Source organism: Lampris incognitus, chromosome 12 (genome assembly GCF_029633865.1).
Source record: "Lampris incognitus isolate fLamInc1 chromosome 12, fLamInc1.hap2, whole genome shotgun sequence".
Lineage (NCBI taxonomy): Eukaryota > Metazoa > Chordata > Actinopteri > Lampriformes > Lampridae > Lampris > Lampris incognitus.
This window is the reverse complement of record NC_079222.1, coordinates 3,851,471-3,865,455: the sequence shown is the minus strand read 5'-3', so window position 1 is coordinate 3,865,455 and position 13,985 is coordinate 3,851,471. Positions and strand designations below refer to the sequence as shown.

General features: G+C 50.0%; 2 protein-coding genes across 4 annotated transcripts in view; one reads left to right on the top strand and one right to left on the bottom strand.

Moving 5' to 3' along the window:
* Positions 1-1,677, bottom strand: part of c7b (complement component 7b) — a 24,065-nt gene extending 22,388 nt beyond the window's left edge. Inside the window, exon 1 of the mRNA XM_056291173.1 lies at positions 1,591-1,677. Coding sequence (XP_056147148.1) covers positions 1,591-1,677 — 87 coding nt within the window. The remainder of the gene's footprint in view (positions 1-1,590) is intronic.
* The window catches only part of LOC130121435 (growth hormone receptor-like), a 43,864-nt gene continuing 30,872 nt past the window's right edge, over positions 994-13,985 (top strand). For 2 of the 3 annotated variants that reach the window (XM_056290217.1, XM_056290215.1), the window contains exons 1-2: positions 994-1,632; positions 8,240-8,329. In XM_056290217.1, coding sequence (XP_056146192.1) covers positions 8,251-8,329 — 79 coding nt within the window. In that variant the 5' untranslated portion in view covers positions 994-1,632; positions 8,240-8,250. The remainder of the gene's footprint in view (positions 1,633-8,239; positions 8,330-13,985) is intronic. The other variant, XM_056290216.1, reaches the window with a different exon arrangement.

Genomic DNA, 13,985 nt, shown 5'->3' with positions numbered 1-13,985 from the left:
ATTGTCGTTATTTACACGACCGCTAGAGGTCGCCTAACTTTAAAACGTAACTCCAGGTGGTGATAAGCTGACCTATGGGGTCGTTAGCTGAGCCAGTGCAGGAGAACAAGGCGGACTCTCCCCATGAACAATCACTGGTAACACCGAGCACCAAAGGATCACAAATAAAGATTTTTTTTTTCAAAGAGGATTTCTTAAAAACATATTCTTTCATGGGCTTTAAAGGAGTTGGGGGGGGGGTCTTGAATTGGGACCCAGAGGAATTTAGGTTACACTTCTGTTTAGATTTCAGAATGCTCCTCTCGTTATAAGAATAACAATTAAGAAACCTTGAATGCTTTTGTTGGAATTTTAAAATGAAGGACGCTTTCCTTTTGCATTACTAGACTGCTGTTCTTGCCAGTTGTGCAGCACAGTGTAGGGGTTGCGTGCCGGAGCGTGGTGCACGTAACGTTCCCATATGTTATTCTTATTTCTGTTTCTTGTTTTATCTTCTATTTCTATTTATTTCTCTTATTTCTATTTTCTTGTTGTCTTGTAACAAGTCCTCCAACCCATACCACCACGTAGGTCGTGCACCCTCTAATACGACCCGCAGGAGCCTTTCCTAAATTACAGACGCTTTTCGCCTCTGTGCATTGTGGGTATTTATCTACTTGCTGACATCCTCTTCACAACGCCTCATAGACAGGCTGATAAAGGTAAGTCGTCAGTAAACACTGATCAAAACAACGTGAGGACAGTAGAATATGTAGTCGGTGTGTTTTTGTTTTGCCTCGCCGTCTACTATAGTAACTAAGCTTGCTATTGGCAGCAAGGCCGCTAGAGGTCGCTTAACTTTAAAACGTAACTTCACATTATCCATTATCCAAGCCGCTTGTCCCAGCTGGGGTCGCGGAAGCCTATCGGTGGTAACGAGCTGTTTGTACAAACGACCTGTGCGTGGGGGGTGGGGGGGGGCGTTCTCTGGTGGAGGGCAGTCTCCATGTTAAACGCCAGGACGCCCCCTTCTGGAACGAGTGACAGACTGCTCTTCTTGCAGTCGTCGTGCAGCGACGTTTCGTGCACGTCAGGGGAAGGCACCGTGCACAAGTGTGCAGGCTGGGTCCACAGTAAACCCAGAATACAGCACCAGGACAAACCTCACCCTCCCCGGACGGCCGCGGGGATTCGACGGAACCCGCCCCCAGACGGTCTGCGGGGTCCTCGTCCACAACGTGACGCGCCGCCTGTGGAAAGTACAAGAAAGTCCTACCAGCGGTCGGCCGAGAGATGTCACCCTGCCCTCGGCGTTGTTACCCCGGAGCAGAGCAGCAGCGGCACGGCTCAGCCTTAAACCCGCACACGGTCTCGGAGGCAGCCAGAGGCAGTCGGCCAGTCCGCCCGGTTCAGACACCCTGCGGGTTTTTCTACACGGTGCGTCGTCGCGAGGGATTCCGGACCCGCCGGTTCGCCGCGTGTAAGACCGAGTCCCGGGTCGCCTCTCGGGACACGTGGCCGCTGGAATCCTGCGGATTACCGCTGCTTGTCCAATCAGCGTTACCGAGAGTAAACAGGTCAGGCAAGAGAAAGGCGCCCCCCCCCCCCAACCTCCACCTCCTCCACCTCCGCCTCCTCCAACTTACTACAGAGGTCAGTGTCCTTGCTTTTGTTGCTGTCGCACATTACACCACCCATCTCCCCGCCACCGAGGAGGTGATTTACTTACTGAGAAGATGTGTTGTTGACATATGGAGCGAGTTTCTTTCTCCGCGTGCATGTCTGACATGACGGCAGCCGTCAACATTTAGGCACCAGGCTGCCCCCCCACCCCCCGCCCCAGCCCCCCGCCTCTTACTGGGACACTGGAAGACTTAAATAGTTCACTAACAGTGAGCCGGACAGGTGGTTTTGTGAGGTGTCAGTATGATGATGAGGTATCAGTATGATAATGAGGTATTAGTATGATGCGGTATTAATATGATGAGGTATTAGTATGCATGATGAGGTATTCGTTTGATGAGGTATTAGTATGTATGATGAGGTATCAGTATGATGAGGTATCAGTATGATGATGAGGTATCAATATGATGAGGTATCAGTATGATGATGAGGTATCAGTATGATGATGAGGTATCAATATGATGAGGTATCAATATGATGAGGTATCAGTATGATGATGAGGTATCAGTATGATGATGAGGTATCAATATGATGAGGTATCAGTAGGATGATGAGGTATCAACATGATGAGGTATCAATATGATGAGGTATCAGTATGATGATGAGGTATCAGTATGACCTAATAGGAGGTTATATTTACCTATCAGATGTCTACGTTGACTGAGGATCATCAGTTCTATATATATATATCGTTTTGATTTGCTGTATAACTGGAGGGAAGTCATTAGTGCAGGTGTTAACGCCAACTGGTGATCACTATCCAATCACAGTGATCACAGTGGCTATATATATATATATATATATATATATATATATATATATATATATATATATATATATATATATATTCCACACACATAACATACACACATACACACATATATGTATATGTATGTATGTATGTATGTATGTATGTATGTACGCACGCACGCACGCACGCACGCACGCACGCACGCATATGCATATACATATGCATATACATATACACATGCATATATCCATATATTATACATGTATATACATATACATATGTCTATGTGTATATATACATATATTATATATGCATATATTATATGTTTACACATATACATATGCATATGTGTATATATACGTATACTATATATACATATATTATATATGTATATATGTATATATGTACATGGTTATGCGTATATGTATATTATATTATATTAATGAATGTTTTCTTTCTCTTTTTCACCCCCTGATTTCTTAGATGTCGAAACTACTGTGTTCATAGACACAACAATAAATACAAAATAAGATTTCGACAGACAGATAGATAGATGGACAGATAGATAGACAGATAGATAGACAGATAGATAGATAGATAGATAGATAGATAGATAGATAGATAGATAGATAGATAGATAGATAGATAGATAGATAGATAGATAGATAGATAGATAGATAGATAGATAGATAGATAGATAGATAGATAGATAGACAGACAGACAGACAGACAGACAGACAGACAGACAGACAGACAGACAGACAGACAGACAGACAGACAGACAGATAGATAGATAGATAGATAGATGGACAGATAGATAGATAGATAGACAGACAGACAGACAGACAGACAGACAGACAGACAGACAGACAGATAGATAGATAGATAGATGGACAGATAGATAGATAGATAGATAGATAGATAGATAGATAGATAGATAGATAGATAGATAGATAGATAGATAGATAGATAGATAGATAGATAGATAGATAGATAGATAGATAGATAGATAGATAGATAAGCAGACAGTGCCATTACTGCTATGGTTTTGACCGTGTTGTGATTTTTAATGTCATCTAAAAGTCTGATGCAAGTGTTTTGCGTTTGGATTTGGGAAGTGTTTTTTCCAGCATGTCATGTCCTTGCTCTCTGATTTCCCGCTACAATATTATGTGTTCAAAGTCAAGCTCGCGCACGACTGCAAGGACAGAAGGCAATTACAACGCTAGTCATTAACATACGGTAGCACGTTCAGGGGGCAGCCGGGACGAGAACCCGGGTCTCCCGCACCACGTAAACCGGTCTTCTGAAGGTGGATGGTCCAGCTATGGTCGTTACAGCACTAAAATATCACTTTCATAGACCAGAGCAGAACACGTGATGGGAAACGGTGTATTTGGGAAAACTCTGGGAAAACACAAACGCTCCAACTCCTCAGTCTGTGGGTCCGACCTTCATGTGTACCTGGCTCAGCCCACCACCTTGTCCGTCTGCATCTGGGTGGGCAGGTTTTGTCCACCGGTGGCCCCCTGTCCTGTTAGCCGTCTGCGTGTTATCCCTGCAAGACTTCCGTTCTGAGGCTGTGAGGACCGCCTCCCTCCCGCTGGATCGCACACGGGGAGAACATGCGTGCGCAGCGGTGGACAACAAATGGTTCCGACCCCCCACCCCCCCCTGCCCTTTCTGTCCACCCCGGACAGTTTTGCGGATAACGCAACATCGCTCGCATATCCGCCGTCATCCGACGCGACGTGACCGCCGATCTCCTTCACGACGAAAGACTCACAAAGTTTACATATTCACGAAAACTAACTTATTAATAGGCAATTATTGTGACGTATGGGCATCACGTTAACACAACGGCCTGTTGAGTAGATATGACAAAGAGGATGTACAACAACACCATTATGCATATATAATGACACAACTTTGTACGTCGCTTCCCTCCTAATAAAAGGTGCATGGTGGAGTAACACAACAAAGTAAGGGGATCCCCGGGCTGCGACCTCTGGGAGTTCCAGCCCGGGACGGGTCAAATGAAGAACGCCAAGTGGCTTGTGTGGTTGCAGGGCGATGTTATCGATTACACTCTCAGTCGTTTGGCATCTCAAAGGTCACCAAGTCTGCCGGCCTCAGCAGTCCCTCTTACAGATCCTCACCCTTATGACCTTTTCCTCCATTCTTTTGTCGTTTTAGTAGAGTTTAAGAATATCTTCCTCAGAATATCGTCAACATGGTTGACTGATAAAGTGAGTTGTGCGTGGCCGTCAACAAACCAAGAAAACCACCCAACTGCCTACTGGAGAGCCTGTTGTTTTCCATACAAGACTCGCCGAAATAAATCTGGACGGGAGCCAAGAAGCTGAGGGACTGGATTTCACAAGTGTTGGCTGATGCCCAACGCTATTGGACGAGGATTGATGTCATCCTGTTTACTCTGTCAGGTTGTTGAAACCACTCTCAAGTGCAAACACAATAGCTCAGAGAAAGTGAGGAACATTATATACACATAGTATGTATATCTTTGTTAAAAGAAACACTCAACGGTAGGGAAAGTGCTCAACAAATAAGGAGCAAAATAATCCAGTGAGTCAAGTAAATTCTTTAGGAGACAGTACAAGCCTGTTTCATGCCACAAACAATCATCAGCTGCCAATAAAGCTACTCGGGAAAGAACATATATTCCACCAAGTGAATTCTTAGTGTCGGTCGCAAGCGCTCCACCCTTTGTCAGTGGTGTGTGTCTTCCTCAAGTTCTGGCCCCCTACCAGAGGCCTGGCAGTTTGAGGGTTCTCTGCAGTATCGTAGCTGTTCCTAGGACCGCACTTTTGGACAGAGTCCTCAGATGTTGTTCCTGGAGTCTGCTGGAGCCACTCTCAGTTTGGGGGTCACAGCCCCTAGTGCTCCTATTACCACTGGGACTACTGTGGATTTCACCTTCCACATCCGATCTAGGTCTTCCTTCAGCCCGTGGTATGTCTCTAGCTTCTCATGCTCTTTCTTCCTGATGTTGCCATTACTCAGGATTGCTACATCGATCCCTACTGCTGTCTTCTGTTCCTTATCGACCACCACAATGTCTGGTTGGTTAGCAGGCACCTGCTTGTCAGTCTGGAACTTGAAGTCCCACGGGAGCTTAGCTCTGCCATTCCCAACCACCTTTGGCAGTGTCTTCCATTTGGCCTTAGGGAATTCCAGTCTTTATTCAGTACAGATGTTCCTGTACACTATCCCAGCCACTTGGTTATACCTTTCAGTGTACGCTTTCCCAGCTAGCATCTTACACCCTGCTACTAAGTGCTGGACTGTCTCAGGGGTGTCTTTGCACAGCCTGCATTACCATGGTGGTAAGGTCAAGGGGGAGGCCCCTGACAAAGAGCAATCCAACCATGACCTCAATGGTGGAACAGGCGGCGGATGATGGCTGACTTTAGGGAAGCATCACAACGGCTGGGAAAACGGATGAGGACTGCAGCAGAAATGAGTCCCCAGTCGTCTTGTATTCCATGCCGCTGGATCCTGACCCAGATCTTTCAAGGGCCGTATGGTGACTGTCTGTGCACCAGTCTCACCACATTAAACACAGTCACGCACAGGCATCCTCCATAAGGGAATCCACCTTAGCATCCCGGGTTAAGTCCTATGGCGACCGGCAACCCTAGTCTGATTCTACTGATGAGCTAGTTAACAAAACCTTGATTAATTGAATCAGGTGTGTTAAATTAGGGTCGGAGTGAAAACCGGCAGGATGGTAGCTCTCCAGGAGCAGGGTTGGTAACCCTGTATTACCAACCCTGTAACCCTTGTATTTAGGTGCCCCCCCCCCTTTTCCCTCCAATTGTACCCGGACAATTACCCCACTCTTCCGAGCCGTCGCGGTCGCTGCCCCACCCCGTCTGCCGATCCGGGGAAGGCTGCAGACCACCACATGTCTCCTCCATACATGTTGAGTCGCCAGCCGTTTCTTTTCACCTGACAATGAGGAGTTTCGCCAGGGGTACGTAGCACGTGGGAGGGTCACGCTATTCCCCCCCAGTTCCCCCTCCCCCCCTGCCGCCGGTAGGGGCGCCAATTTAGGAAAGGCTCCTGTGGGACGTATTAGAGGGTGTGTCTGGCATTCTTGTGTAGGAAGTGGGGTTGTTGTGAAGCGTCTAGCGTGTTGGTGTAGTGTTGCGTGTCTGTCACGTCTCACTCTCAGCCTGCCAGTACACAGCCTCTCCAACAGCAAGCGCTATGTAGCGCCACCTCGTGGCGACACACGGTAACTGGGTACACCTTGGACCCTGGCTGAACTACAAGGGACTCGGAGGAGGTCTGGCCCCTAGACGTGCGGTACGCAGGCCCACCGGTGTGTAGGCTACGGGAGTAAACAACTACACAACCTCAACGTTCACACTGCTGTTGTGTTGTGTTTTTCTTGCCCTTTTGTGTTTGTTTAAGTGGGGGAGTACTGCTGGCGTCGTGTGTGGCTGCCGCTTCTCCCTCTCGTAGCGCCCCCTTCTCCTCCGCCCTTGTATGTTTGCCCCCTTCTCCTCCGCCCTTGTATGTCTGTGTTGTGTTGATCTGTTGTCTTGTTTCACCCCGTTTATTGTAAAGCCAATTTGAGTGTTAGAAAAGCGCTATACAAGATTTATTTATGTATTTATTTAATATTATTATTGTTGTTGTTGTTATTGTTATTATTGCTGTTGTTGTTGTTGTTATTATTGTTGTTGTTGTTGTTATTATTATTATTGTTGTTGTTGTTATTGTTGTTGTTGCTGTTGTTGTTATGGGTTGGAGGACTTGCAGGAACCTTGTTAATCTAGCTAAGCAGCACTGTTTGAGTGCAGCTTCCGTTCAGCCATTGTGTGGTGCGTAAACGCTCAGATTCGCTCACCTTCTCCCAAAGTGTGTGTAGCACACATGCGCAGATCAGTCTTCCTATTTCCACGAACATGTTTTCCTGATGTTTGCATTCCCCTTCCTATATAACCGCTATTTTCACGTGCACATTTCCTGTTTGTTATGAATAAGTATGTCGTTCATGTCGTATTGTGTTTGTTGTGTAGTTTCCTTCGTGTTGTTTTTTAGCAGCCAGACATAACTGAACAACCTGCGTGTTGCGTTAACAAAATCCCCAGCGCTGTTACGCGGTGGATGTGAACGCATCTGTGACGGGGCTGCCACCGGTGCATGGCTGCAGTTCGGTACCCGCACGTCCAGGCAGGCCGGTCGACTTCCTGAACACATCCACTCTTTCTCTGCACTTTTCAACGAGCTTTTACTTTTTTCCATGGGTGTTGCCCCATCCCAGACAGCAACACTGCTGTGGCCCGGACCCGTCCCGCACCCGACACTTCATACCGCGTGGAATGATGGCACTTGGGCGGTCCGCTCCTGTTTGCCAGATCTGGGCCAGAACCAAGCCATAGCAATGCCGCATGTGCCACATATTTGCCAACGGTGGCCATATTTGTTTTGTGATATTTGGGCCATATTCACCGTTTACCACACGGGCCACTTCAGGGTTACATCCATTTTGTCAGGGCCAGAAGAAGGCCATCAGTGCCGCATCACTGCCTGAAGTGGCCCACATCCGGATGCTGTCTGGGTCAGGACAACACTGACCATGTCCATGCAACCACGAGCCACTGACGGTATCAGATGAAGCGTTATTACGCTGCCAAGCAATGAAGCTGTGGGGATGTTGTTCCAGTAGCGAGAAGAGGTGGTCAAAGCCTGCCCGTTAATTGGCGGTAGTGGGCGGTAGTGGGCGGGGCTATGGGTTGTGTGGCTTGTTGGGTTGCCTTCATCCAGTAGTTAACATTTACATGTTCCCTCCAGAAACGAACGCCATGGCTGCCACCCTCATCCTGCTTCTCAGCCTACTGCCCGTCATGACTGTTTCTGTGGAGGACACGGCCTCGGATCAAGGTGGGGTTGACTAACTGGCTATGATTTCTAACTTTCTAGAGTTGACAGATGAGATGAGATGAGAAGAGATGAGATGAGATGAGAGATGAGATGAGAGGAAAGATGAGATGACATGAGATGAGATGTCATGAGATGAGATGAGATGAGAGATGAGATGAGATGAGATGAGATGAGAGATGAGATGAGATGACATGAGATGAGATGAGAGATGAGATGACATGAGATGAGATGTCATGAGATGAGGTGAGATGAGATGAGAGATGAGATGAGAGATGAGATGAAATGACATGAGATGAGATGAGATGAGATGAGTGTTTCTTGCCCCGCCACATTAACACCTTTGTTAAAATGGCAAGCTGATGGAGAGGTTTTGGTTTGTCTCGATAGGCATATTTAGAAACGCCATATTGTGGCGAGCTGGCGTGGAAGAATGAGTCGAGAGGCAGAGAGCTCTCTCTTTTTTGGGGGGCGGAGGGGATTTTTTTTCGACCCTTTTCTCCCCAACTGTACTTGGCCAATTACCCGGTCGCTGCTCCACCCCCTCTGCCGTGTCTGTGGCCGTGTCTGCGGGTGGGAAGCCGGATGTGGGCATGTGTACTGGTCGCTGCACTAGCGCCTCCTCTAGTCGGTCGGGGCACCTGTTCGGCGGGGGGGAGGGGGAACTGGGGGGAAATAAATTGATCCTCCCACGCGCTACGTCCCCCTGGTGAAACTCCTCACCGTCAGGTGAAAAGAAGCGGCTGGTGACTCCACACGTATGGGAGGAGACATGTGGTAGTCTGCAGCCCTCCCCGGATCAGCAGAGGGGGTGGAGCAGAGACCGGGACGGCTCAGAAGAGTGGGTTGGCCGGGTACAATTGGGGAGAAAAAGGGAGAAAACCCAACTATGCAAGGTGTTAACTGGAGAGGAAGGAAGAGACCAGGGGCGCTCATTAAGAAGCTGCTCCGCAGGTAATAGGATTTGAAAAACACCCTTGCAGGAATAATATTGAAATCCTGACATGAGCATGGCTGTATGGCGATATTTGCATTATCAATATTTTCCCCATAACGTCATCATTTCACATTATATGTTGTTTACACCTCTTAGTGTCTGCTGATTGGTGCGTTATTTTAGCAGTCTCTGGGGGGGGGGGAAACCCAAACAGGCGTTAAGGTTTTTTTTAGGGGGTTGTTCCTTATCCGATGCGAGGGTCTAAGGACAGGATGCTGTGTTGCTGTAAAGCCCCTGAGGCATATTTGTAATCTGTGATGTTGGGCAATGCAAATAAAAGGGACGTGACTTATTCCAGTTCCAAGCGGCTGGAGAAGACATAAAGGAGGAGCTGACGCAGGGGCGGAGGGGACGGGTTCCCTCTGGTTCCCAGGACTCGGGAGCGTTTCAGCCGAGAGTAATGGCTCAGTTTTACGGGCTCTGTGCCACGCCGGTACTCAGGCCGGTGTATGAAATCCCTTGCACAACAGGAAAGCTCCTTATAGAGTCACGGAGAGCAGCCAGTCACATGTCAGGGAAGCGGCTTCCCAGGAATTCTGGAGAGCACTCGGCCGGAGCACCGGGAGACAATGGGAAGCTATTTAGTCTCTGGGGCCTCCCCCCCATTACACCCCCACTCAGCAGCAATGAGCATGGTGTATATTTATATACACAAACAGTGTTATATTCACGGACACACACGAGGGGCTGGCATTCACCAGGAAGCCCAGTCCTGCTCTGACTTGTTGTTGTCCCGTTTGTTTGTTTGTTTGTCTGTTTGTTTTTAATCACCTGTTTTCCATGTGGCTGAATTATCCTGTTTTGCACGCGAGGCTTTACTATGTGAACTCGACAAAGCTGCTTTGTCCCGACCAGCACCTCCCCCTGTGGGGGGACTCGGGGGAACAGGCTCCCGCTTATTCACAGGAGTCAATAGTGCCTCAGACAAACCATGGTTTCCTGGTGTGGAGAACTGCCCCGGAGGTAAACGTGCAGAACAAGAACTCTTAAAGGCGGACACGTTGAATGCTTCGCTGATTGGGGAAGGGCACTTCAAATCCCGCCTTGCTGCTTTCACAGTAGCTCAAGAGGAGCGCGAGGCCACACGCCAGAGCAGAACAAGTGCTGCAGAAAGAGAAATGGGGGTGGTAGGTGCAGCCCCCTCAGGATCAGGGGGGTAGGTGCGGCCCCCTCAGGATCAGGGGGGTAGGTGCAGCCCCCTCAGGATCAGGGTGGTAGGTGAGGCCCCTCAGGATCAGGGGGGTAGGTGTAGCCCCCTCAGGATCAGGGGGGTAGGTGCAGCCCCCTCAGGATCAGGGTGGTAGGTGCAGCCCCCTCAGGATCAAGGTGGTAGGTGAGGCCCCTCAGGATCAGGGGGGTAGGTGTAGCCCCCTCAGGATCAGGGGGGTAGGTGCAGCCCCCTCAAGATCTGGGTGGTAGGTGCAGCCCCCTCAGGGTCAGGTCATCTTTCGAGATGATCCTCCCCCGGAATGAACTGCTTGCATGTAGACAAGTGACTCATTGTGTGTGTGTGTGTGTGTGTGTGTGTGTGTGTGTGTGTGTGTGTGTGTGTGTGTGTGTGTGTGTGTGTGATAATAATAATAATAATAATAATAATGATAATAATAATAATAATAATAATAATAATAATAATGGATTGCATTGGGCGTCCGGGTGGCGTAGCGGTCTATTCCGTTGCCTACCAACACGGGGTCGCCATTTCGAATCCCCGTGTTGCCTCCGGCTTGGTCGGGCGTCCCTACAGACACAATTGGCCGTGCCTGCGGGTGGGATGTGGGGATGTGACCTGGTCACTGCACTAGCGCCTCCTTTGGTCGGTCGGGGTGCCTGCTCAGGATGGAGGGGGAACTGGGGGGAATAGCGTGATCCTCCCACGCGCTACGCTCCCCTGGTGAAACTCCTCACTGTCAGGTGAAAAGAAGCGGCTGGTGACTCCACATGTATGGGAGGAGGCATGTGGTAGTCTGCAGCCCTCCCCGGGTCGGCAGAGGGGGTGGAGCAGAGACCGGGACGGCTTGGAGAATGGGGTAGTTGGCCAAGTACAGTTGGAAGAAAAAGGGGGACCCCCTCCAAAAAAGCAAGGAACATAATAATAGTGATAATATTGGGGTTTTATCTCACTTGCCAAAAGACAATTTGAACAGATTCGAAAACCGTTTTGAGGTTTGCAGAATCCATGAGCCGCTAGTTTGCCGGGTTTTTTTTATATATAACTCGTCGTTTTCGATGTCTAATCTGCCAAGGACTTCAGTGATGCTTAATTCTTGCAAAATTCCCCACAACTAATCACAACTGACCCAAACAGCAGCTATTCGGACTTTCTCAGGAGGCTTGCAAACGTCGCCGAAAGAGGAGAGATTTTGAGAGGTTGGCGGATCTGCTCCAGTGATCCCTTTAAGGGTTGATGTGGCTCCTCTTTGCTCATCAGGACTCAGGAACACTTGATTTGTCATTTGTCAAATGCAAAACTATAAGAACACACAATCACATATATCCGAACTAAACAACAAATCACTGTCCAGCAGAACGAACCGCAGCCACGGTGACTGTCGGAACCGCCGGTCTGCATGGGCTAGCAGTTAGCTTAGCCTGCCCCGCTTCCACGTCCTGTCAGACCGCCCTCGGTGTTTTATCCTTGGGTGCAGCTCCAGGCAGGGCCGTGGTCCCTGGGCCCACAGGACTCAGCAGACCAAGCTCTCCCAGCCAATCCAGCAGCAGCTCTCCCAGCCATCAAACGAAGACACAGGCAGTTGGCATGTATGTGGGGTGTTACGTCATGCCAGTAAGACCATTTGGATTTGAATTTGACAAACTCAGACGCAGACGTGGACAGAGACACTGCAGGGACGGTACTGTACTGGGTGAGGCCGCCTCGAACCGGAATTCGATGTTCTCCTATTTAGCAGGGTTAGGGTTAGGGTTAGGGTTGGGTTAGGGTTAGGGTTAGGGTTAGGGTTAGGGTTAGGGTTGGGGTTGGGTTAGGGTTAGGGTTAGGGTTAGTAAGGTAGCGATGCGGTTAAATTCGGTCCGGGGTAACCGGGGCTTTGGTGAGACACGTGTGTTGTCCTGCTGTGGGACGTGCGTCACATGGTCTGGTACACGAGGCTGCAGACGTGACGTTACAGACACGAGGGCCAAGGAAGGAACTGGCGCCTCTAAATATATAGGATGCATAGGATGTATAGGATGACGCTGTCCCCAGTGGGAGTGGAGCGGCTGACGGAGCGGTGACACGTGACTCTAATCAGCTCCCCTCTGCACTCGCGGGGAGGACGGTAATGAAAACCATTCGCCCACATTCTGCTCAAGCACGCGCCATAATACAGCCAACATGAAGGAATGAATTAGCACGCGCGCAGAGGTTGGTCACGTGTCAGGACAGCAACAAGACACGCGGGACTCAGTGACACTCAGCAGCAGCTTGTCGTCATTTCCAGCATGTTCTGGAAGAGAGAACCGGGGCGTCCTCCCCAGCCCACTGCTCTGCAACACCAACGATAAACACACACGTCCAACATCCCCACACACTGTCCCTTAGTATCAATGTGTGTGTGTGTGTGTGTGTGGTGTGGTGGGGGTGGGGGTGGGGGTGGGGGCTGTGATGGCCTGCCGGCCTGTCCAGGGTGTCTCCCCGCCTGCCGCCCAATGACTGCTGGGATAGGCTCCAGCATCCCCGCCACCCTGAGAGCAGGATAAGCGGTTTGGATAATGGGTGGATGGATGGATGGATGGATGGATGGATGGATGGATGGACACCACCCAAAACACACCAAACAGAAGAGTAAAAAGCAAAAAACAACAAACAAACAAACAAACAAACACAAACAGCCAACAACACAGTCCAAACGTTCCGCTGGCCAGAGAGCGACCGCCACGAGGACTGTGGGACCTGCCGGTCTGCATGGGCTAGCAGTTAGCTTAGCCTGCCCCGCTTCCGCATCCTGCCAGACCGTCCTCTGTGTTTCCTCTTCGGGCACAGCTCCAGGCAGGGCCGTGGTCCCTGGGCCCACCGGACGCAGCAGACCAGGCTCTCCCAGCCGATCCAGCGCCAGCTCTCCCAGCCGATCCAGCACCAGCTGTCCCAGCTGATCCAGCGCCAGCTCTCCCAGCCGATCCAGCACCAGCTCTCCCAGCCGATCCAGCACCAGCTGTCCCAGCCGATCCAGCTCCAGCTCTCCCAGCCGATCCAGCACCAGCTCTCCCAGCCGATCCAGCACCAGCTCTCCCAGCCGATCCTGCACCAGCTCTCCTAGTCAATCCAGCACCAGCTGTCCCAGCCGATCCAGCGCCAGCTCTCCCAGCCGATCCAGCGCCAGCTCTCCCAGCCGATCCAGCACCAGCTCTCCCAGCCGATCCAGCGCCAGCTCTCCCAGCCGATCCAGCGCCAGCTCTCCCAGCCGATCCAGCAGCAGCTCTCCCAGCCGATCCAGCAGCAGCTCTCCCAGCCCAAACATCCATGTTTGGGGGGGGGGGGTCAGCATCCTAGTTGCTATCTCCTGCTTCCCTGGAAATGAGAGAGGAAATGCATTTTGGTTCATCAGAATGGAGTAAAAGAGGAGGTTTTGTTCCCTCCATGAATGCTCTGTGTCCTGCCAGTAGTGCAGGTGGAGTCCTGCTGTACACGTGCTGACACGTGCTGACTCCGCGAGGTTGTGTCAGTTT